The sequence below is a fragment of the Macadamia integrifolia genome, chromosome 3 (assembly GCF_013358625.1).
Source record: "Macadamia integrifolia cultivar HAES 741 chromosome 3, SCU_Mint_v3, whole genome shotgun sequence".
NCBI lineage: Eukaryota > Viridiplantae > Streptophyta > Magnoliopsida > Proteales > Proteaceae > Macadamia > Macadamia integrifolia.
This window is the reverse complement of record NC_056559.1, coordinates 2,908,779-2,934,118: the sequence shown is the minus strand read 5'-3', so window position 1 is coordinate 2,934,118 and position 25,340 is coordinate 2,908,779. Positions and strand designations below refer to the sequence as shown.

The 25,340-nt window shown below is 41.0% G+C and overlaps 1 protein-coding gene across 3 annotated transcripts; it reads left to right on the top strand.

Moving 5' to 3' along the window:
- Nucleotides 1–424: 424 nt before the first annotated feature.
- Nucleotides 425–25,297, top strand: LOC122073012. Of its 3 annotated transcripts, none has more exons than XM_042637492.1 (4): nucleotides 425–699; nucleotides 22,380–22,692; nucleotides 23,880–23,940; nucleotides 24,434–25,297. In XM_042637492.1, the coding sequence occupies exons 1-4, from the start codon at nucleotides 632–634 to the stop codon at nucleotides 25,033–25,035; spliced, it is 1,044 nt and encodes a 347-aa protein (XP_042493426.1). In that variant the 5' UTR covers nucleotides 425–631; the 3' UTR covers nucleotides 25,036–25,297. The 3 variants fall into 3 exon arrangements, with proteins under 3 accessions (XP_042493426.1, XP_042493428.1, XP_042493427.1); XM_042637494.1 differs by having other exon boundaries at nucleotides 430–699; nucleotides 22,380–22,659; XM_042637493.1 differs by having other exon boundaries at nucleotides 431–699; nucleotides 22,398–22,692.
- The last annotated feature ends 43 nt before the right edge of the window (nucleotides 25,298–25,340 follow it).

The window sequence follows — 25,340 nt, the reverse complement described above, 5'->3', positions numbered from 1 at the left end:
CAGAGAGGAGTGATATTTCCTCTTTAATTATTTGGAATGAAATTGTGAAACAAGGGAAAAAGAGGATATGGAACTGTCTAGGCATAGCAAATTTTATCCAAACCCTCCACTGTAATTTCTCTATATACTTAGGTTATGTTTGGTAGCCAAGAGAAGAAAAGAAAAAAGAAAGAAAATGAAATGGTGAGAAAATTTAAAAAGTATATATGTTCAATCACCATTAGAAGAGAAGAAAGAAAATAGAAGTTTTTGTATTTTTTCATGTTTTATTGTGTTTTTGGCAATAATTTTTTTTTTTTAACAAAAGAAAACTTCACTGTACGTTTTTTCTTTTATATTTCTTAGCAAACACAACCTTAATAGATTTGCTCATAAGTGCACAGCATACTTTTAATTTACCGTAGGCCATTGCTTGGCGCCCGTAGAGAGCGAAGTCCTATTTCTAACCCCCCCCAAAGAAAAAGAGAAAGAGCGAAGTCCTATACCATATACTCTACGCGGCGGGTGCGGGCTTCTTAAATTGCAGAGCGTATTTTAGTATTTCTTACCTATCTGAGGACCAAGGGAGGAAGAGCCCTAGTCGCTGCCGTCTGTTCGGAAAGAAAGAAAAGGAAGCCGAAGACGTAGACAGATGTCTCGACGCGAGGGTCGGGATTGCGAGGCCAAACGTCTCCATTCGAAGCGTGAAAGAGAACCCAGGTAATTTCCTATATTTCCTCACATGGATACATGTATCTGACGTTAGAACTCGAACGAATTCAACTTTGGAAAATCAAACGAGGTGAGCAACTAGCAGAATCCCTGTCGATTTGTTTGTTTATTTATCTCCTGTCTGTTTCGATTTCACACCCATCTGTTTTATACACTTTACGCCATTTCTGTATTTAGCACGAACTGCAAAAATTTTGGTTGCATAGGAAACGCTCAGTAATCTAGAAAAATATAAACCGTGGGATGTTATTGGTCAGATGCAGTCTTTGAGGCTATCCCCACATATCTTTCTATCTCTCTACCGCAGAACATTAGGCTATGTTGCCGTGAATATCTGTACGAGATAATCTGCACACAAAGTGAAAGATAGAGCGATGAAGGTGACCAGAGGGGACTTTCGGATGCCAAAGCCAGAATTCTGGGCAAACAGCTATATGAGTTCGGGAATGAAAGAGCAATAGGTTTAGAATGCGAAGTGTTGACCTGAGTTTCTTTGGTACTATTTATCTATTTATTGAGTGGAGGCGACCCGTCATTGGAGCTGTTAATGGAGTGACCTACTCTCTTCTTGCAACTGTCATCATGGAGCGTTGTGGGGAGTTATGGAGAGTCCCTAACTGTTGGTTGTGGGGAGTTGATTCCCTAGCATTAGAAAGTGGCTCTAGATTGACATTAGGTCAAATTTGATCTCTTGCCACATGTCACCTGCTGATTGGCGGATTGATTTAATGCACATTAGAAGCCCCCACTCGTTCAGGTTTGAATAGAGACGAGGGAGTGAAGTGTTTTTCATCTCTTTGAGGTTCAATGTTTTGGCATCGGATGTCAATTCGGCTTGCAACACTGCTCGATAGAAGTTGTTTTGGTTGGTGCTTGGTGTTTCGACCGCTGCGGCCACTACAAACCGTCAAGCTTGGTTGATCTTCATCACGATGCCTTGTGTCACATGCTCCTTTCGCCTGACAAGATCTCTGGAAATCTCTCAAGCAAGCTGAATTTTTTAATCGTTGGATTCCATTTCTTAGAATCATTTTGGCGGGGAGGCTTGGTGATGGCGCCTTGTGGATCTTGCGAGCGGAAGGTTGCATGCGAGGTTAAGGAGGCAACTTTGTCTTGGGGAACCAAAAAGGTCACATGTTGATTCTCTCTTGGTGTACTTGGGTGGATACATGTGTCTCTTGTCTAGGGAATTGTAGGGTCATCTGGGGATAGAGAGGTCACACAATCTTGTCCGTTTGTTTCAAGAGATCTGATCCGTTCAAACTTGTGTGTGTGCATGCACGCGCGCACACACACACACATATATAAACACACACACACACATATGCATTTGGGAGGAGTTCTTGCTTCTTTTTTCATGTTTCTTCTGCAACTGTGAGAGAGCTTGATCGTGAGGTATGATTTGCAGCTTCATTTTGGCATTGCATTCTTTCCTTTATATTCTTCTTCAAAAGCCTTCAACTCAGCTTATTCTAAACTTTGTTTTCTTAGCTCTTTGTCTGTAGTTTTGCCGGGTTCTGTTTGGTTTTCCAAGGCTTTCATCCATCCACAGTGGTCTCATCTTCATCAGTAAGTTTGTCATCTCCTTCTTCTCTTTGTAATGTCCATTTGTAATGATGCCGGAGAGGGTTCCCTTGTCAAGGGCTCGTTTCATGATTTTTCTCTTGTTTTTGATCTTGTATCTTTACCTCCTCAGGGTGTTTGTAGCTCTGAGGTCCCCTTTAATCTCCCTACCTTGAAGGGGTGTGAGGGTAAACCACGGTTAGGAGTGATCCGACCTCAAGGAAAGGGGTTCATGAGGTAGCATCTACGTTCGATGAACGTGTCTTGCACTCCCGTAGGGAGTGAGATCACATACCTAGCTCGATTGAGCTTAGGGTTCTGACTGCTGTCAAAATCTTATATGAGAACAAAAGGAGCTTTGCCTTTATGAGGATACTTTTAAAGCTGGCTTCCGCTTTCCCATTAATATGTTCATATGTCGACTGTTGTGTTACTATAAATTGTCCTTGCGCAACTCGTGCCCAATGCATGGAGATGTGTGCTAAGTTCTATTATCTGTTGTTATAGGTTAGGTTGAGCTGCTTTTGATGTTTTGTTTGTCCACAGTTTCTTCTTGAATAGCCATCCGACATATCCTGGGTGTTCCTAATTTCATCACCGATCCACAAATGTGAAGATTTTAGACATGGTACCCTCTTCCATTCATGAGTGGAAAGATAAGTTCTTTTATAAGGATGCAAAGCCTTTTAGGTTTAGAATTGTTTGGTTGGACTCGATCTCCAAGTTTAGCAATAATAGGCTTGTGACACTTGTCCTTTATAAATAGGATGAGGAGAACCTTAGGTTGATTTAAATAATCCCATTCTGGTTCAGTTGATGGAGCTTGAGGATGAGGAGGTTCTATTTGAGAATGCACTTAACCCTGGTGCCATTGCGTTGGCTGACGCTAATCGGAGGTCAAAGGAAGGGTGACATTCCTCTAGCAGAGACCGAGTAGAGGAATAAGGCAAAGAATGATATCACATTGGCTAAGACCGAGTACGGGGAGAAGGCTATGGTTCCTTTCCTAGGGAGATATTGGGCTTGGAAGGGAAGCTTGTCTCCTTGGGCAGTTAATCCTCAATCATGAAGGCTTTTCCACCTCTAGGCTCTTGGCCTCAGGAGGGACCTGGCCTGTAGTTGGCTACTCGAGTTTGGCTTTTGCTCGTTCCCTAGCTTAGACCCCTAAGTGAGTCGTGCCCATTAAGACTCTTGTTGCTAAGCGGCATGCGCCTTTTAAGGGACAACCCATCTACACCCCCTCATGGCGGGTTATGATAGATCAATTGGCTTTAGAAAAGGTTGAGGTGGCAGAGCAAGTGATAAATGGAGGTACCTTGGTGTTTGATCACTCCTTTGCCGTTGGGCTGACTGATGAGATGCCCTTGTGCCTGTTGTATACCTTCACGGTTGTGGTAAGTTCTCAACAATTGGTCGTTTCTACTGATTAATAGGTATACTCTTCTTACGTATTCTTTCTTGCGTAGGTGCTTGTTTATATCACTAAATGAGTAAACATCACTCCCCTTCCTTGAGCTATGGCGAAATATCAATTTAACCCCCCAACCTTTCGGAAAATATCACTCACCTCCCCTACAAGAAAAAGATTCTAAAGACCCCAACCGTTAGAAATTGCTGTTAAGGTAGGTTATATTTTTTTATAATCTCCATACGCCATTTGTGAAATGTCCAAGAGACCCTTTATTTATTCCCCATTCTTCTCCCCTTCCTCTCTCTCTCTCTCTCTCTCTCTCTCTCTCTCTCTCTCTCCTGGGAGATACTTGACAATGCTCTGTCGGAAAATCTTGAACCTGCCGTGAAGGCATGCGTTGAAGGTCTCCAATCTTCGTCTATTGCTATCAAACGCTTGGCCGCAGTGAAGCTACGTCTTCTCGCTAAGAATCGATTTGAGAATCGAGCTATCATTGGTGAATCTGGTGCTATTCCCCCCTTGATTCCTCTCATTCATTACAGTGACCCGTGGATGCAGGAACATACTGTGACAGCTCTATTGAATCTCTCTCTACATGAAGGCAATAAAACCCTGATTACGGATGCCGGAGCTATAAAACCTCTAATTTATGTTCTTAAAACAGGCACGGAGGTGTCGAAGCAGAACGTTGCTTATGCTCTGCTCCGTCTCGCGTTGATCGAAGACAATAAGATCTCAATTGGTGCATGTGGAGCTATTCCACCCTTGGTTTCTCTGCTTCTGAACGGCTCCACTCGCGGAAAGAAAGATGTGCTTACCACGCTTTACAAACTCTGTACGGTGAAGCAAAACAAAGAGAAGGCCGTTAGCACCGGAGCCGTGAAACTGCTCGTGGGGATGGTTTCAGAGCAAGGGAGCAGTTTGGCGGAGAAGGCTATGGTGGTTTTTAGCAGTTTGGCTGCTATTCCCAAGGGCAAAACGGCCATTGTTGAGGAAGGTGGGATTCTGGTTTTGGTCAAAGCCATCAAGGATGGATCAATTGTGTTACAGATTGGTAGCCCATTTGACTCACTCTTGTGGGTTCTGTGGCATTGAAGGGTAGAAAATCAAACAGACGTAATAAAGAGAAGACAAAAGACACCTAAAGAAAACCAAATTTAGCAAAAGTACTGTCTGCTGCAAGCAACACATAGATTCAGATCCAAAAATGAAATTGAAAAAGATTCTAAACTTTGCACTGAATGTACCAGGGAGAAACTTAGTTGTCATGGCTGCTATAACAACAATAATTAAATGGGTTTCAGAAGAAAAACCCTAGTCCAAATAGTCCCAATGAGCACAACCCAACAAAGAAAAAAAAAATAATTCTAAAGATGAGAACATGAACTGCAGATGAGATTATGTTCTTGCAGCCAATTTAATTAATTCTTGCCTGTGTAGCTCACAAAATCCTTGTTTTCTTCCTCTTCTAATTCAGAGATGAGTTCATTCTAACTTTGAATTTGGTTGTGCGACTCCACAGCCTGAAAGCTTGAAACATTACTTGGGTATTTGAGAGAGAGAGAGAGAGAGAGAGAGAGAGAGAGAGAGAGAGAGAGAGAGAGAGAGAGAGAGAGAGAAGAATGGGGAACAAATGAAGGGTCTCTTGGACATTTCACAAATGGGGGTATTTTGGAGGTTATAAAAAAATATAACCTGACTTAACAACAATTTCTAACGGTTGGGGTTGTTAGATAGAATCTTTTTCTTGTAAGGGAGGTGAGTGATATTTTTGGAAAGGTGGGGGGTCAAGTTGATATTTCGCCATAGTTTAGGGGAGGGGAGTGATGTTTACTCTTACTAAATTGTGCTCTTGGACCAGGCACTATCTTGATCTTCGTATTGAGCTAGAGACGAGGCTAAAGTCTTCTGAGAAAGAGAAGGCTTAGGCCAATGAGAGGATCAACATCGTGGAGGCCAATGAGTTACCGCTTCTTGAGATGGTGTACAAGGCTGAGGAGGAGATTAAGTCTTTAAAGGCCAGAGTAGTGGAGAATCAGCATCACAATGACACTCTTTCGCGAATGGCCAAGATCGTTGATTACAATGCCGCATGGCTGAGGAGGGCGGTTTTGGTTGAGGATAAAATAAATGTGACTATGTGATAGAGAGATGTCATGATTGCTAAGGTCGTGGAGTGGTATAAGGCTTTTGAAGCATTCAAGGTTGACTTGGTCGCAGCAAGTCAATGCGCCTATCTGATTGAGCTTAAGACCCTTCACGACTATGTTTGTGTATTCACCCCTGACTTCAATTTCGACAAAGTGCCAGAGCTTAAGCTTTTAAAGGAAGCAGGCTTGGAGATGCGGGCCGATGATGAGGCAAAGTAAATCACAACCGAGAAGACACGGTTTGGGGATAGTGCCGATGAGACGAATCTTAATGATGCTGAGGTCAATCAATCGACTTGTGAAGTTGGAGCCACCAAGATCCAGCCTTCCTTGCCCTTAAGAGTATGTTGACGATCCTTAACTAGCTTCTCCTTAAGATCCTTAGTCGCCTGCTTTTTAAGCAAAGGATTGAGGGTGCAACCAAGCAATGCCCAATCATCTCTGGCTCTTCTGTCCTTGGCCTTCCATGCTTGACTTGGCTTGTAAGAGATTGAGAACGCAGCCAAGTAATGTACAGTCGCCTGGTTGCCCCGTCTTTTTCTTTGTAAATTGTTCTCGAGCTTGTGATTTTGTAATCTTGATCAAAATTTATGTTATTGTTTGAGACTTGTAACTATCTGCTAGTAAACTGTTCTTTAACTGTCATTTTTGCACTAAGATTTGCTTAGCTTGTAAATATACCTTGGTCTTGATATTGACTTTTTAATTTCTTTCCAAATCAGGTTTGTGTAGCTCAATTTACCATATTGTGTCTTTGAGTCATGTTTAACTTAGGTTGCACCTTTCGGGTCTCATTTTTGTGCAACTACATTAAGTTTTCCTTGACTGAGGAACTTAGGTTTGTGCTGCTCGGTCTCACGTACCGAGCAACTACCTTAAGTTTTCCTCGATTTAGGAACTTAGGTTTGTGCTACTTAGTTTCACGTACTAGGCAGCTACCTTAAGTTTACTTTGATTTAAGAAGTTAATTTTGTACTGCATAGTTTCACATATCGGGCAGCTACCTTAACTTTGCCTTGATTTAAGAACTTAGGTTTGTGCTGCTAGGTTTCACATACCGGGCATCCACCTTAAATTTTCACTTATTTAGGAACTTAAGTTTGTGCTGCTCGGTTTCCCCTGCTACCTAAAGTTTTCCTTGGCCTAGATTTGTACAGTTCAATTTCATGTATCGGATTATTCACCTTTGGTTTAAATTGAATGGAGCAACATACACCAAATTGTTGAATTGAAGTTCTCATGACTCATCTTGATGTAGGGATAGGTTTGACAAGCCAAACTAGACCCAAACAACAGGATCTTGTAAACCAAAGAACAACCAAGAACCCAATATACTAGCAATAATAAATCAGCAAAAAGCAATAATAAATCAGCAGTCCATCGATCTCAGTGTTTCAGAATTTCTGTAGCTAAATAGAGACCAGGAAAAACAGAGGCTTAGTAGTCCAATAACAGAGGCTGAACCATGAACAACAGCTACCAATTTTAATACATCAACAGCTGGAACAATCGAACCAGAATTCTGGACAGAAGTGAGTTAGAACAGAGATCGACCAGATTTGAAAGATTTAATATATCAGACAATCCCCTGGTCAGATTACTCTAAAAATTGGATCGAGTCTTCCATACAACAAGGGTAACACTCGACCAGAAACTCAAAGCCATCGGTGGCCAGAACTCCAAATAGACTAGGTCGACAGAATAGGAAACAGAGAGCTTAACCCAGAAATTTCTGCAGAAAAATTCAGATTACTTGCCTGTATTGCTGGAGAAGATAATCCAATAAGAGAACCATAAAAGAAAAGACCCACCCGGACTTCTCGCCGCGGAGTGTTGATCGGATCACACACCAATCCTAACCCTTGATCAAACACAAAGGTTTAGCCATGGATAAAACCCAGCGGCAGCAGCATAAAGCTTTTTTTTTTTTTAATTGTCAAAATTGTCTCTCTATGATGAGAGCTCTCCTTTATTTATAATAATGATGGGGAGGGTTTACAAGTAATAGTAACTCAGAGTTACTAAATCTGAGTTACTAAAAATTGATTACAAGAAGTTACTAAAAACTGGAAATTATAATCTAATGAAAATAGAAACTAGTCTAGACAGAAATTAGAAACTAACAATGACTTGAAATTAGAAACTAATTTAGGTACTGAAATTAGAAACTAAATAACCACATCTAAAAAGGAAACTAAAGAAAAGGAAGCAAATCACTGAATCCCGTATGCAACCTTAGAACCCCTAGTTTAGACCCATAAAAGTAGCCCAATATGCTCCAAACCACATGGACTGAAGGCCCAACACGTATACAACCCAACCCTAAGCTTATTCCTAATAAAACAAGCCTAGTTTGGTGAAGAATCTGCATCACATCTATTAAGAAGATGATTTGGGTACAAGTAAAACTTTTCAAGCGATGACCTCGGCTGGGCAGTTGCAATCTGTTTTGTGGTATCTCTTCTTGGTTGCAGGGGGAGTCATGTCTTGTCCATGCCCTCTTCCTTTCTTTTGCTTTCTTTCATCTTGGCAATCAGGCCAAGCTTATTGATGGTTACCACAGCCTCGATCACCTTGGTGTTGTACACCGCAGTTATGATCTCCTTGGTTTCCTATGTATTGATGAAGGTAGCCTCTAAGTATTGTGCTTTCTATCGTCGCTCGCAGTATCTGCTTTCATCTCTCTTCTTTGGGTGTTGGGTCATTTTCTTTGGCCGTTTGAGAAAATTCTCGTCTCTGACCTACATTAATATATGGGACCTGCTATGTGTGAGCGGAGTGTACCTGTCGAACTCTGGACTCCCTTGCCGACCTGAGCCTTTTTCGAAGTGTTGCTTTTTGCCTTGTCCTAGATGGGTTTCATCGTCTCTCGACCTGCTTTTTTCTTGTCTAATCCACCCTCTTTGGTTTCTTTGAGGTCGGCCATTACTTCAGCAGTGTTGATGCATTTCTCACATAGCAAGGAGCTCAATTAGGTCCTTTAAAGGCTTCTTTGACAAGGAAAATCGAAGTTCCTGATCTTGGATCCCATCGAGGAAGGCCGCATACTCAATTATTGGGGCCAGATCCCTCACCTCCAACTTTTCTTTATTGAAACGGCTAGCGTATGCTCTAAGGCACCATTTGACAACGTTTCTGCCATTTTTGGACACACCAAAAACAACAGATACATAATACGGATTTTTTGGTGTTTGATAAACCTGTTTCTTTGCAACCGCTTGTTCCCAATCTTTAGTCGTCACTAAGCTTCGTCGCCCGCCTTTAGCTCTTTGGCTATAGAAGTTGTACAACAGCAACTGCTCTAGGCTGAGGTGTATCTGCTACTGCGGTCCTGCGAAGGGAAATATGACTCTGAACTTGGGTTCAAATTGGTTGTCCTCCCATCTCACACACCCCAATCCTCATTTCTCTAAGATTTCTGCGATCTCGTCCAACAACAGAAGTGCTTTCTTTATTCTCCTCTTCAGAAGGTACAACAATGAGATCTCTGCTTTCAATTTCATCCATCTGCTCTGCTATTCCTCCACCTCCTCTTCTTCGCATTCGGGAGACCTCAGAATCCGCGCTTCGGTAAGTGACAGAGCAGACAAGGACGCTGAGAAGTTTGTATCCAGACTGTTGGACAAGGAACTGTTGGGTTTGGTTTCAGGTGTGAAAGATGCTGACGAAGCCTTGGAGATGATCGCTTAAAAGTCTAATAGAGATGGAGGCGTTGTGGGAACATCTGATTGTTGTTCGATTATAACCGCCGCACTCGAGAGGTATCGAAGAAGTCGATTTTGCAGAGGTCCGAAGCGTGAGGTTGCAGAGGAGTTGCAGAGTACCTCCACTGCTGTTCTTACTTGAGAAGAGAAACGCGAGGTTTCTCGCTTTTGAGGTACTTTTATCAGACACGGGTAAAAAGTTTGGGCACAACTCGTTTCCAGAAATGCAAAAACAAGTTAAACTTGTTTCATTTGGGGTGTTTCTAGTACCATAAATTTTTATAAATTTCAATTTCCAATTCTAAAAACAGGTGAAACGAAACACTTCTACCAAACGCTTTTTACCCCGTTTCTACGTTTCTAGGAACAGGAAAACACAGAAACGCGTTTCTGGGAACGTTGTCAAACGGTGCTTAAGCGTTTCACCATGTTCTTGCTTCACCACCATTAGGTTGACTAATGTCTTTCAGTGGCTTTCGCTGCTTAAGGAGTTGGTGAAGAAGGCCTTGCTGAAGTCTTTGAAGTTGGTAATTGACCTTGGTTGGCTGCTCCTTCAAGGTAGTAGGGAATGTTTGACATAGGATGGGGCTTGAGGCTTCTTGGAACAACATTATAGCCTTAAAGCTTTTGTGGATGTTCCCAAGGGTTACATGTGCCATCATATATGTCAAAGTTTTGTAACTTGAATCTGTGAGGAAGGGGCACCGTCTTGATCACTCAGAAAGGGCTGAATCACTAGAGAAGCCAAACTTTTCATCCTCAGTTTGCTTGCGTATAATAATTCTTTCAATCCGATCATTGAGTTCTCGGATTTGGATGTTTACTGCTGGCTTTGCTTCTTGATTACAAGGTTTTGCAGCTCGACTTCTTAGTACCTAGGCTTTGTCACCCCTTTGATAATTTTGGCGTCCTCCGTTTTGTTTGGCCTCTATGATCAGCACGAATGTTGGTGGAATCCGACATTCTCAAGTTCTCTTGGTCGTTGTTGTGAGCACGATCGGTATGGTTGTGCTCATTGTTGCCATGGGCATGACTGATCGTCTTGGAATGGCCTTCTTTATGATCTGTTAGGGCTCAAAGTTGATCCTCTGAGGCGTTGAATTATGCCACCGTTATTGTGGCTGGCACGGGCTGTTGCTCTGCATTGTTGTTTTGCGATAGTGGTTGGATTGTACGTATGACATTCTGATCTCCTGCCTCGTTTCGATGATTGAAGGACCTGGCCTCCATAGCCTGCCTTTATTCTCGACGCTTTCTCGGCACTCTTTAGATTGGGATGAGACTGAAGGCTCAATTTGGTTTGGGGGGAGCATTTTTGCTGGAGTTCCTTGTATATCTCATCATAGTGAACTTCGCGCTTTCTTTAGTTTACACTCTTTTTTTCCCACAGACGACCCCAATTGGTTGCGGTGAAAATTTGTATGAGATGACCTTCATATAGGGAGTCAAAATATAGAGCGATGGGGGTGACTGGAGGGGACTCCTCGATGGCTAAGTCAAAATTCTGGGAAAACAACAGTATGAATTCGAGAATGAAAGAGTAGTAGGCTTAAAGTGGGAAGTGTTGACCTGGGTTTCTTGGGTATTGTTCGCAAATATATTTAGTGGAGACTGTTAGGTATACGATATCTTAAATTCCATCTGTGGAGTTAGCCAACCCTGTGCGTTAATCATTGTTACTGGCGGGGCCTCTATGAACCAGTGAGCCCTGCCCCTAAGGAAAATTTTCTAAGGCTTTATGGGTATTTTTATAGATTTCCTATGTAGGGTTTCACTGTATATTTGTAGTGAGGTTTTCTTTTTTTCTAAGCAAGCTGAGAGATGTATGAGGATGAGCACTGTAACCCTATTCTCCATTGATAGTGATGCAATATCTCATCTCACCGAGGATTTAGGCAATCTTACTGAACCTTGTAAATTTTTGTGCATTGTGATTGCTTGTTCTTGTTTTTCCATTCCTTTGTTGCATCCTTTTAGGGTTGCGTTTCTACATAGATGACCAGACCTTGGAGTCGTTAATGGAGTGATCCACTCTCTTCTTGTAACCATCATCATGGAGCACTATGGGGAGTTATGGAGAGTCTGCAATTGTTGGTCGTGGGGAGTTAATTCCCTAGTGGTTAAAAAGTGGCTCCGGACTAACATCAGGTAAAATTCAATCTCTTGCCATGTGTCACATGCTGATTGGTGGACTGATTTTATGCACATTAGACTGTGAATTAGGCAAACCTAGAGAGAACAATTTGGGGGAAACTATGCAAATTTTCAAGGAAAAGGAATTGGAGGACATGCGAATGGTTTTTGGGTTTTTTGCTAGTTCCGTTGTTGAATAAAACACCCTTAATGGCTGCTTGAATCTCATCATCCCACCACCAAGTTTCCCCAAAGGAAAGACAGTTTCCTGTCAATTCACCTAGGACATCTTTAATATCCTTCTCGTTACTAGTAGTCATCTTGTTCCACATCGTATTAGTGTTTCCACAAAGTTCCACCTTCCTTGTTTGACCACTTTATCAGTAAATGATAAATGATTTCAAAGTATCTTCTATTAAGCTCTACCATCTTATTCTAGGGCAAATAAGCTCACCTTTCTTACGATTTTGTGTAGTGATGTTACAATTTTGTGTAGTGAGGCACACATCTATGACTGCTAATCTATATTATGTGGTTAAGCTTTCCCTTGGTATAACCTTTCAGTCCTTACATAACAATCTATTGGACCTTCTAGTTAAGAAGAAATCTATTGACTAGATTTTCCTTTGGTTCCTTCCCCGTTAAATACCTTGACCTCCCCCTCCTCTCCTCCATATTGACGGCCCATCACTGCTCCCCCATGTAGACTCCATTAAGAAAAGGCTCCACTTTGGAAGGGTAAGCATCTCTCCTATGTGGGGCAGCTTGGCCTTATTAGATTTTTCCTCAAGTCTTCCTACATTTACTGGACCAGTTATTTTAATGTAGAATAGGATAGACAAACTACCAAGCCTTCAACTGCCGGATTTTTAAATCAGAAGAACAACCAATAATAACCAAGGTAGGACAGCAATACCACAGATCAGAATTAAGGAAGAAAACAGATCTCTGTAAATCAGAGTTTCGAACCCAGAAGCTGGAGTTTATGTGGTCAGACTATAAACCAGATGAAAGGGCTAACTCAGATATAGGACTAGGGTCCTAACAGATCATAGAACATGAATAACATCCACAGAAACAGAAGAGAACAGATTTGCTGCTATCGGTTCTGGTTCCCGTTCTGTAATGTCACTACAGGACAAAAATCAAGAGATTTTTAATATCTCGAGATTGGCTGGGAGGAAGGTTCAAGCAGAATTTTAGCCAAAGCCTATGGCTGGAAGTGCTTCATGGGGCAGGGAACTGATTAGGAAGCTAATGGAATTCTCGGCAGAACTGGGATTTGAGTACCTGGTTTGATGATCAGCAAAAGAGCCCTTGCAAAGCCTGAAGAAGAAGTAGAACACTTGAAGAAAGATCCTCCTGGGCTTCCCACCGCAATGAGTTGTCGGATCGAACACCAACCATTCACTGTGATCAGACACATAGCATATTCTCACAAAAAAGTAGCAACAACAGCATATTTTAATTTCATAAAATCATTCCTCTTTAGGAGCCTCCTCTCTTCTTTATTTATAATGTTGATGGGGAGGGAGTTACAAAATAAAAGGTTCCTTAAAGGAAACCTTAATTTAGTCTTCTAATACAATACTTTCTGAAAACTGAAATTAGAAACTAACGAATAATGACTTGACTCAACCAATAACTTGATTCCTAAGAAAACAAATATAACTTAAATTAAACCCAACTTAAAAGGAAAATAATGAAAAAGGAAAAAAGATTAGTAATCTCGTATGCAACCGTAAAGCCCCTCTTTTAGGCCTATAAAAGTGGCCTATTACACTCAAAACACATGGAATTAAAGGCCCAACATGTATGGAACCCAACCCTAGGCATATTCCTAATAAAACAAGTCTAGTTTGGTGAAGAATTTGCATCATGTTTGGGTTGCCATAATATGTCATCAAAGCAGTGGAAACCCTCGTGTATTTTCCTCTGGAAAGGGGTTTATTCAGTTATATCAGTTGGGCCTCAGTTTGTCTTCTGAACCATGAAGAGGGTTTGGGCTTGAGAAGAATTACAGAAGCAAATTCTGTGGGTATCCTCAAGCTTATTTAGAATATTGTCTCTGAGAAAAACAGCATTTGGGTCTCTTGGGTGCACTCTATGCTCCTCCAAAAGGATTCCTTGTGGACTGTTGCCCCCTCCTTTCCATAACATGCATACAATCCTTGGGGCCATTTCTTCCGTCATTGATGATAGCTCTTCTACTTGGTTATGGTTTGATCACTGGCACTCCCTTGGTGTCCTCTTTTTTGTGGTAATTCTTGAATTGTTTACTCCCTGGGACTTGGCAGAGAGGCCATTGTTGCTGATATTATCTCTAATGGTAGTTTTTTCCGTTCCCTCCCCTATCTTTCCATCCATTGTGTTGCCCTTCCTCAGCTCCCCTTGGCCTCAAGGGAAGGGGGGTCACAATTTCTTGGCTGCCCTCATCCACTGGGCTCTTTAGTTATGCTTCTGCTTGAGACTTGGTTAGACTGCATGGGCCCTTTGCCTTTTAGCTCAAGATTGTCTAGTTCACATTCCCCGGCACAGCTTCACAGTTTGGAGATCTCTCTCAAACGGCCTCCCCACCTAGGCTTTCCTCATCCACAGGCAAATCCAGGTCTCCCCTTCTTGCTGCCTCTATTGGAAAGACCATGAAGATGTGGACCACCTTTTTTTCTCCTTCCACTCCATGGTGAATGGATTTGATTTGATATGACTTTTGGAGAAAACACAATTTGTGACACCATGGGAAAGCTTGCATTTTGCACCACAATCAACTAATATCTGGATGGAGCGCAATCTTTGAAGATGGACTACCAACTTTCGATCTTTTGATAAGATTTGTAAGGCCATCTTTCTTTCTTTTTTTATTTATTTATTTATTAATGTCAGCTCCAAACTTGCTATGCTCCGCCATTTTCATGTTAGGGATTCTCCAAGGATCAAGCTCATTGTTGTCTACTGGAGTTTGGTCTGCCCATGTCCCTTCTTCAGCCCTATCCCTGAGAGTCCTGTTGCTTGTTTGGTTTGTTTCCTTTTTTGCCTTTGTGACCCTTGTATATTCTCTCTTCTTGATAATGAAATTTTTATTCATCCAAAGAATAAATAGAAATATATTTGGCTACTGTGATCCCCACATTTGAAGGTAACTAAAATACTAAATGCTCCTTTCGTTTTTTCAAAATTACAATGGATAAATCACAAGCCACAATAAAATCTAAAATTGAGATCCCCTCCTCATTTCTCTTCAAAACCATATCCTCTATGTACACCTTCATAGCTTTTACGATCTTTCCCAACATGTCCATTCAGATCATCCCCTATAATAATCTTTCTCATTGACTAGAACCTTGCACTAATCCATCCATGTTCCAGGTTTTAGTTGAGGAGAAAACTAAGGCACCCACTTGAGTCATGAGGCAGGCCAAGATATCAAAATTGACACCCAGGTGATCAAGGCAATTGCCTTTCCTGCTTTAAGGCGCATTGTCTCCTTGGCCAGAAAATCTGCCTGGAAGCCTAGGCGATGCCTTGACAACTTTCGCTGTTACACATTAAAGAATGTGGTCATAATTTTATGTTACTTTGGTGCAGAAGTATGTAAGTGGCACTTGCATGCTTTGGAAACACAGGCGGGCTGAGATAATTTCACAATGTTCTGGAGAACAGATAATGAGGCAAATAGCTTGTCCAATTCATGTCTTATGTAAAAACTCAGGCAACATGAGATTGACCCAAACACCCACAAACTGTTGCGCGAGATTGGAATACAGTAGTAAGAAGATATGCAAAAGAAAAAAAACAGCCTATTACGGTATTACCTGGTTTTAGTAGTGAGTTTCATTTGATTCTATGGATGGAATTCTTCTCAAAGCACAATGCCTAGTAACAACTTCCCAATGTTATCTTGCTTTGATGAATGAGTGCAATTTTGAGAAACGTCTTTTTGTGCAGATGCAATTTGGCCAAAATTTGAGGGACCTGATCTCACATGTCTGAGTTACTTTCCTCAATCTTGTGTGCCCAGCAATACTTCCTTGTTGCATACCGTTGAAGAATGTACTATGGGGGTACACAAAGGTCTCATGTGGTGGTTGGAAGCATCACTTAGATGCCTCTCTTGACTCCCATGCTACTTGGAGTTAGGAGATAGTATAGAATATACTTTTCTGATTTGTTTTTAGTTTCCTATTTTCCCTTGTTTTCTAATTATTATTTTCCTTTTTCATGTTTTGTAGTTAGTCATTATAAATAAGAAGGCAAGGGAGACTGCAGTTCACGATTCTGTGAACTATCAGTCTCGGTTCTTCCCTTATTCTTCTCTCTCTCTCTCTCTCTCTCTCTCTCTCTCTCTCTCTTGTGGTGGTTGCTGGGTGTTAGGTTGCACATTGTTATATGGTATCAGAGTAAATAAATATCCAGTAATCTCCATATAGTGTTCTAGGTCTGGTTCTACTGCAAAGGATCGATCTCCCTACTGGTTGCAGGAACCTGTGCTGCCTGTCTCCATTGTTTTGGCTGGTTTATGATGATATAAGGGCAACCAGGTTTCTCTCTACTACTTCCATGATTTGTATGCTGTTCCTCTGAGTTCGTGGCTCACTATCTGAACTTTTTTTATGGCTGCTGCCCCTTCTGCTGGTGTTATGTTCTGCAAGGATTGAAGCTGTCAATGACTGCTACTCTACCTGCTGATGACTCTGATTTTTTGAGTACTTGTACCTACCTGGAGGGAGACTCGATTCTGATTTCAGCACATTCTGGTGGCCTGACCTCTGGTTATTGGATTTCTCCTTCTGACCTGCGGCTGCTCTGTTTTCTGGGTATTTTTCTGCCCCTAAGTTTCATCCACAGATTCTGCATTGATTCTCTGATCAGCCTAAAGTCTTGGGGTTTTATTCCCTTCATCAGGTGCTTCATTCAAACCTAGTATTACCTTTTTTTTCTGGTCTGAATTTTTGGACCCTAAAAATCTCCTCTTATTGCTGCCGCAAGTGCCTATTTGTGACCTTATCCTGCTGCTACTATTGTGCCTACTACTGATCGGTGTTTCATGCTCCTTTTTTGTTTACTTCCTTACTATTCTCTTACTCTTACCTTCTTTGGTGGAGTCTCTCTACTCCCTTGCTGCTGTAATGGCTGAAGCAAAGCACCTACTGATCCTGTTCAAGTCCAGGTGACTAATATTAAGCTTTCCGGCGTTTCTAAGTTTCTAACAATCTTCTGTGGGCTCGGGCTCGGGCTGCTCAGGCATATATTCATGCTAAGCAGAAGCTTTCAGACATTACTGATAACACCCCCCCCGGCCAAATTGACTGTAAGGACCCTATTACTAAAACTGCTTATGATGATTGGATGCGTGAAAACTCTGTTGTTAAACATGGTTGTGGAACACTGTTGACCCTTCTATTGCTTCCAACTGTCATGTTTCACACTCTTGCCAAGGGGGTTTTGGAATACTTGCAGGAGAGTTTTTTCACAGGAGAAGAATATTTCTCGTTTCTATTACTTGCACGAAAAGATGATTAGCTTCAAGCAAGGTGAGAAAACTCTTAATGAGTACTTTAGTGAATATAAAGACATCCTTGAAGAACTCCAGATACATCAGCCTCTTACCACTAATCTGGATCAGTTAAAGCAACAACGTGCTGAATTCGACGTTGCTAAGTTCTTGATTGGACTTCATTCTAATTATCAATCTGTTAAAGGTCAACTTCTTACTGGCGAGATAATGTAGGACTAGAATCACAAGTGATCCTAATCCCAGGCAGAATCTCAAAATCTGGCTGAATAGGGAGAAATTTGTGAACTCACAAACCGTGGCTTATATGGAGCTGAATTTTGGATCGATTGGAGATCCTATATGAAGGAACAAGCTATACAAATTTGAGTAAATTCTGTGGACTGGATTGACAGATCTGTTGGTTGCAAGAAAAAGAAGACTTTATGGAGTCTGCAGTAGGAGCAGCTGCAGGCCTTGGTTGATCTCCCTCACAACCTTGACAATAAGGCTGAAATCGATTCTTCTCTTGGCTGCCTTCAAGCTGGTCTTCTGATGGAACTTCTAAACTTCAACAAGATTATTTTGATCACTCAAACACTCTTTCACAGCAAACTAATAAAAGAAAGTAAGAAAAGAAAGAGAATTTGATGGAGGGGTTGAGAAGGGGGAAGAAGAACTAGTGAATGGGCATCTCACCCTCTCAGGTAATAGCTATCTCAGCCATGAGTAAACACTCAAATTCGTAAACTTCAATTGTTTTTTCATTATGATCAATGGGCTTTAAATAGTCATATAAAACTTGGACACAAAGAAATAACAAAAAAGGAAACTAATGGGCTGAAATAAGACTTTCTAATTTGTGCTTAACTTGCTAACCAAGCTTAACAAAATTAGAAACTAACAACTAATTTCAAAATGGAAACTGACCTAGTTACAAAATATAAACTTCTTTAACTAATAAAATAGGAAACTAACTAGCTCACGAAGAAAATAAAAACTAACTAAAGTAAACTAAATAGGAAACTAAAAATAGAAGATTTTGACGCAAATTACTGTTCATGTGAACAGTGTTTTCTGAGTCTTGATTTTTTCTTCAAGCTTTGATCTACATCATGAGAAGGTGCCCTCTCTCAATGAGGTCTTCTCTCGTCTTCACCGTTTGGTTACCCCAGTTAAAGATAACTCTGCTTTTGTTGTTGGCTGTGGTTTTGGAAAAGGCCATGGTCGTGGTTCTTATGGCCGTGGTACAGAATGATAACCAGTTGGCAAGTCCTCTCGTCAATGCAGTTATTGTGGTAAACCAAATCATACTGTGGAAACATGTTGGGCAAAACATGTTCGGCCAGAGTGGGCCAATAAGTTGGCCGATACTATCACTACTAATTTTGAGCATGGTATTTCTAGTGAAACAACACTTGAATCTACAACAGATGTTTCTTCCACTGGAATCATGTCACGCGATGACTTTAATCAACTACTCAAGCGTCTCCAACAGCTTGAGTTTGCATCTACTTCCACTTCCGCTGCTACTTTAGCACACACAAGTAACTCTGCCTTTCTTATCTCTACTTCTCCCATGCCATGGATTATTGATTCCGGTGCTTCTTGCCATATGAGGGGTAAGTCCGACTCGCTTTCCTCCATTTCTAAAGTTTCTATTTCTTCTCCTGTTAGTCTTGCTAATGGTTCCTCTACTCAAGTAACAAGTCATGGTGTGGTCTCCCCTACCTCATCTATGAATCTGTCCATTGTTCTTTATGTTCCTAAGTTGCCCTTAAATCTTCTATCTGTCAGTCAACTCACTAAATCTCTCAATTGTTCTCTAACATTTTTCCCTTCTTATTATGTCATTCAAGACCTTCATACCAAGAGGACGATTGGTGGAGGGCTTAAGCGGGTTGGCTTGTATTATTTGGATGGCACTGGTCCGACTACTGCTGCTACTACTATTAGTGGATCTCCTCTTCATTGGCACTTCCATCTTAGGCACCCCTCCTTATCTAAACTTCAATTGATGGTCCCCAGTTGTCGCTCTCTTTCTCGTATTGAGTGTGAGGCTTGTGAACTTGGGAAGCATCATCGCTCCACGTTTCCTACTCGTAGTGTGTCTCATAGTTCTTTATTTTCTTTAGTTCATTCAGATATTTGGGGTCCTTGTCGGGCTAGTAAAAGATTAGGTGTTTTCTACTTTGTTAGTTTTGTTGACCATTCTCGCTTGACTTGGGTCTACTTCTTAAAAGATCGGTCAAAATTTCTGTGTTAAAAAACTTCTATCATGAAATAAAAACTTGGTTTGATGCATCAATTAAAAATTTTCGGTTTGACAATGCACTTGAATACACTCAGCAAGAAATCTCTGAGTTTTGTTCATCTAATAGCATGATTCATCAAACCAGTTGCTTATATACTCCTAAAAAATGGAGTTGTTGAGCGGAAGAATAGACACTTGTTGGAAATTGCTCGGTCTATTATGATCCACATGCATGTTCCTAAGCAGTGTTTGTGTGATGCATTTCTTATTGTCTGTTACCTTATTAATCACATGCCCTCTCTTAGATAATCATACCCCATTTTTTATTTTATATCCTCATGCATCCTTATTCAGTCTTCCTAATGTTTTTAGTTGTGTGTGTTTTGTTCATATTTTATAACCCCAGGCCGATAAATTATCCCCTCGGGCTGTTAACTGTGTGTTTTTTGGTTATTCTCGAACTCAAAAGGGGTATAAGTGTTATGACCCTATTTCTTATCGCCAATTTGCCAGTGTTGTGTTACTTTCTTTGAAAGTACTGCTTATTATTCTATCTCTGTTTCATCTCTAACTTTGCCTGAAACTCCTCCTAATAAACCACCTATTTTGGTTCATCTCTCTTGCCACTGCTCTCCCACAACAAGTGTATCAGCGGCATCGGAAGACCGTGCCGCATCCTCCACTACCAGTCCTGCTCTGCCCGCTGACTAGCCTGATCTGGTACTGTAGGTTCATCTGACCAACACATTGCTCTTCGGAAAGGTATGCGTTGTTGTATTTAGAAATCCTTCGTGGCTTTTCCTATTGATAGTTATGTGTCCATTTCTTATCTTCTTCTTTTCACAATCTTGCCTTTTCCTTGTCTACTAACTTTGTTCCTAAGTCTCATTATGAGGCCTTGTCTCACCGTAAGTGGAAAGTAACTATTACGACGAAAATGGATGCCCTGTTATCTCGTCAGACATGGACTCTTGTGGATCTGCTTTCTGGTAAGGATCTTGTGCATTGTCGATGGTGAACACTTTCAAGTATAATCCTGATTGGTCCATTGAGCATCTTAAAGCACAGTTGGTCGCCAGAGGATATAATCAAACTTATGGTGTGGACTACTTTGAAACCTTCTCTTTGGTGGCACGGTTAAACTCCATTCGTGTTCTTATTTCTTTTGTTGTCAATTTGGATTTGCCTCTCTATCAGATAAATCTAAAAAATGCCTTTCTATATGGCGACCTTCAAGAAGAAGTTTATATCGAGCAACCTCTGGGGTATGTTGCTCAGGGGGAGAATTCTGATAGAGTATGCAAACTTCACAAGGCCATCTATGGATTGAAACAGTGACCACGTGCATGGTTTGACAGATTTAGCTCTATTGTTTTTCGTTGTGGGTTCTCACAATGCTACTCAGATCACTTGGTGTTTGTTCGGCACCAAAAGTCCAAGATTGTTGTTCTGTTTATGTGGACAATATTATAATATCTGGGTATGATGAAGCTGGTATTACTGAAGTTAAATCATACCTTCATCAACATTTCCAGATGAAGGACTTGGGTGCCCTCTGGTACTTTCTTGGCATTAAAGTTCTTTGGAGTAAGAAAGGGATTAGCTTATCCCAAAAGAAATATGTACTTGATTTGTTACCTGATACAGGGTTGTTGGTTTCCAAATTAGTTGATACCCCAATGGATCCTCACCAAAAGTTTGGGGCTACTGATGGTGAAGACTTTGAAGACAAACATCAGTATAGGAGATTAGTGGGAAATTTTATTTACCACACTGTTACTGGAGTTGACATATCATTTGTTGTTGGAGTGGTTAGTCAATACATGCAATCTCCAAAGAAGATACATTAGGAGACAGTTTGTCGTATCTTGAAGTTTATGAAAGGAGCTTCAGGGAAAGGTCTCGTTGATCGTCCCCATCAAAGTGTTGATTTGGTTGGTTTTTTTATGCTGATTGGGCTGGTGCTAATGGTGATTGGAGATCAGCTATTAGGTATTGTACATTTATGGATGGTAATCTTGTTACTTGGCGGAGTAAGAAACAATCTACTGTTGCTAGGTCTAGTGTAGAAGCCGAGTACCGAGCCATGGCTCATACTGCTGTTGAGTTAATGTGGTTGAAGTCATTACTTCATGAGTTGGGTTTTCCAATCATTCAACCTATGAAGATGTTCTGTGATAATCAGGAGGCTATCAATATTGCAAGTAATCATGGTGTTTCACGAGCGGACTAAGCATATTGAAGTGGATTGCCATATTGTGCGTAATGCTGTCATGAAGAAGTTGATTGTCATCTCGTTTGTTGCTTCCGTTGACCAACTTGGAGATATGTTTACCAAACCCTTGTTTGGTCCTGCTTTCAAAAAAGGATGTTCCAAGCTGGGGCATGGGTGATCTGTATTCCAGCTTGAGGGGGAGTGTTGAAGAATGGACCATTTGTACCATGGGGGTACAAAGGTCTCATGTGGTGGTCGGTGGCATCACTTAGATGCCTCTCTTGACTCCCACGCTACTTGGAGTGAGGAGATATTATAGAAGATACTTTTCTGATTTGTTTTTAGTTTCCTATTTTCCCTTGTTTCCTAATTAGTAGTTTCCTTTTTTATGTCTTGTACTTGGTCATTATAAATAGGAAAGCGGGGAGACTGCAGTTCACGATTCTGTGAACTAGCAGTCTCGGTTCTTCCCTCCTTCTCATCTTCTCTCTTCTTCTTTCTTCTCTTGTGGTGGTTGCTGGGTGTTAGGGTTGCACATTGTTACACATACCATTAAAAAGAGCAAAAAACAATTGGCAGAGAAGCAAAGTTGGTTCTTTATCTCAGAGTAGATTTTCCTGGGAAATATCATATTGTAGTTGTGACAAAATGTAGCTCAAGTGACAAATATCCTTGTTCACGAATTTCCTTTCTGTAATGATCTCTATATGTCATTGGAACTTACTGATTTTTAGTTCCTTACTATAGATTTTCTTTTGCTCCTAGTCCAAAGAGAACAAGGAGAGATGGAAAACCATTGCCAGAGAGAACACCCAATAACCATAATTTGGACCTTGTGGATCATTCAAATTCGGATCAAAAGCATCGCAGGCGGTTGAAGGATGCCTTACCGCTTGAAGCTCCACCCACTAAGGTTGGGACTGATATAGCAGATAAGGAAATGGACCTGAAGACCAATGGACTGCAATATGGTGCCAAACATCTCCCTGATCCAACTGAAGTTCCCCGGTCTCGGTCCTTTTTTCAGGTTTTGTTTCAGTTCATGGAAAATGTACCGTTGGTAAATGTTTGTACATTTCTTTTCTGTAGTCAAATGCTTTGCTTGCTTTCAATTCTTTTTTATTGATCTTTGACTCCTACATTTTCTTTTTGTTCGTGATTTGGTTTAAATATGGTAGTTTCTGTGATCACATGAAGACTTGCGTTTGACATGGTTGCCACAATTAGCAATACCGTGTGTATTAACTTTTAATGAATTCCTGGAAGATTGGTATGAAATAATTTGCAGCAAACTTATCAGGTGATTCTTTACGCCAGAGCTTTCTACTTGAGAGAAACCAATGCCTTTGCGATGTGGGGTTATGGTTCTCCACCTGATTTTCATGCAGATTCAACTTCCAAGGTTTCTCATTTTAGAACTTCTGAGTGTCAGCTTGTATGGCAGCAACCATGTTAAGAAAACCTAGAAGCTGACACTAACTTATTCCTCTAGCTTGGATTTACACAATTTAATGCAATGGGCACAACACTGGTTATATTTTGAGATAATGTACTTTATTTGTTAATAACTCTTTAGGCTAGAATGCAAATTGGTTTTTCACCCAAGGGATACGAAATGACCATGACCATATAATATGCCCTCTATGAAAGAGATTTTACATTTATAGAATAGTTTTCTATTGTCCAATATAAGATGTCAAAACTTTAATCCTCCAACCTTCCCAACAGAAAAAGAAAAAGAAAAAGAAAAGGGAAGAAATAAATGTAATGTGTCAATTCTAAATCGTGGATTGTGGTTTTTCACATGTATATCTAATTCATGCAAATGACACTCATAAAAGGTTCATATTAAAGTTAGTTTTTTTTTACTGATTCAAATCTCATGTTGGTTTTTTGGTTACTTGAAAAGCGAAAGGGTTAGTATGCTGCCTTTTCCCTGTAGTGAGATTGATAATCCTCGATTTCTGCTGGAAAAGAAATCATAAATAAAAATAGCATTCATGTGCCAAAGGTTGATGCTGCCAGATTATTCTTCACCTGTTTTAATCTTCTATCAATTAAGTTCTTGTTCATCCTGACTTGAATAACTACTGAATGCTTTAGTTTGATTGAGTTGGTGTTATTCAGTGTGTACAAACTCTTTTTTTGTCTGGCCTGTTGTAGCGGGATTCTTGTTCGGACCCGTGCCTTCGAGTGCCTCCTCCCTGTGTATAACAATCTTAGGCCTGCCTATGCATGTATGTACAGCACGATGAGCGTGGTAGTGCTGGGCAAAGTGGTCGAAGATTCGGTCGCAGAGCAGCTGCTGGTGTGCTTCGTCATTTAACACATTTCTTTATTCTTTTCGTGAAGTAGTGGTTTTGAACTTGAATCTACCTAAGATAGCACTCATGCTCATGACTGGACAGTTTGATCGATGGATGATAGCTTTGGTTGTATTGTCCTGGCAATCATTCCAGTTCTGTACACCAAACATGGATCAGATTTTCTACCTTTCAGCTTTCAGTAAGATCTATATGCCCTCCCCCCTCCCCCCTCCTCCTTCCCCAAAGAAAACAAAAGGGAAGAAAAAAAGATAAGAACTACTCGTTGGATGATTGGTATCATTCTAGTGCTGTATTTTTTATTTATATAAAATGGCATTAGTGGGGGCTTGTCGATCAGATGATCCTGCTCATTGGGCATGTGTACTATATAAAATAATGAATGGCATGAAATTATCTCCTTGTGTTATATTATGGAGCTTGTTATTTTGTTTCTTTTTACTTATGTGTTTTCTTCCATTTTTCCTTCAATTACAGAACGTGGATGGTGGAGTGATCCAAAGGATCAGTCTGATGACAGGATGAATGACAAACTGGAGCCAAATGGCATGCATCAAAAAGATGGGAGGACCCAGGCTCATGTAGACAAGAACAGTGTTTGGCGCCATGATGGGTTCTTCGAGTTAGAGGCGGAGCCACCAGCTCCTTCAAAGAAAAGGCCTGCATTTAGGGAGAAAAAGATGCCACCAGACAGTGACACTGCAGGCAGTGTAAAAGCAACTGAATCTGTTAAACAGAACCTTCTTGATTGTAGGGAGTCTGGTGGTGAACGAAAAGAGGAAAGAGGGGGTTTCTCTCGCCGTGATTTGGACAGGACTGAGAGGTCATGCCCAGGAGATATGGAACCAATCCACAGGGGTGAAAGGGTTGTCCCTCCAAGGGAGAGGTTCCGAGGCAGTGGTAGCTTTAGGGGGAGAGACAAATTCAGTGGACGACATGGAGAAAAGATTCAGTACCATTCGAATAGTTTCCGTGCGGAGAAGTGGAAGCATGATCTATTTGATGAAGCCAATAGAAGCCCAACCCCAAAGAATGAAGAGGATCAGATTGCAAAGGTTGAAGCACTCTTGGCCTTGTAGAATTAGTTGCCTGGTAGGTTCTAAATTTGGAGATGCTAATTGTTATTGCCTATTTTGTTCTTATCCTCGGTGGGGACATTGTAGAGATCTTCAGGTCTTCCTCTTAGTTTTGGAATTGCCATTGTAACCTTCCAGATGAAGTGTCAAGTGGATTTTTTCTTTTTGTTTGCTTCAGTTTGCTGAGGACATGTAGTTATACTTTTTAAAATTCCTAAAAGAGTTCTCTCGCAGAAACAGCTGCGGCTGCTTCCTTCGGTGCCCATCCAATTGATATGAAGATAATATTGTAGACGAAGACATATTAC

Bases quoted from the DNA above. Each gene is read 5' to 3' on its own strand.
- LOC122073012 (XM_042637492.1), top strand. From the start codon at position 632: ATGTCTCGACGCGAGGGTCGGGATTGCGAGGCCAAACGTCTCCATTCG. The intron at 700-22,379 runs GTAATTTCCTAT...TCCTTACTATAG, and splicing joins AAGCGTGAAAGAGAACCCAG to ATTTTCTTTTGCTCCTAGTC. The intron at 23,941-24,433 runs GTGTGCTTCGTC...CTTCAATTACAG, and splicing joins CGGTCGCAGAGCAGCTGCTG to AACGTGGATGGTGGAGTGAT.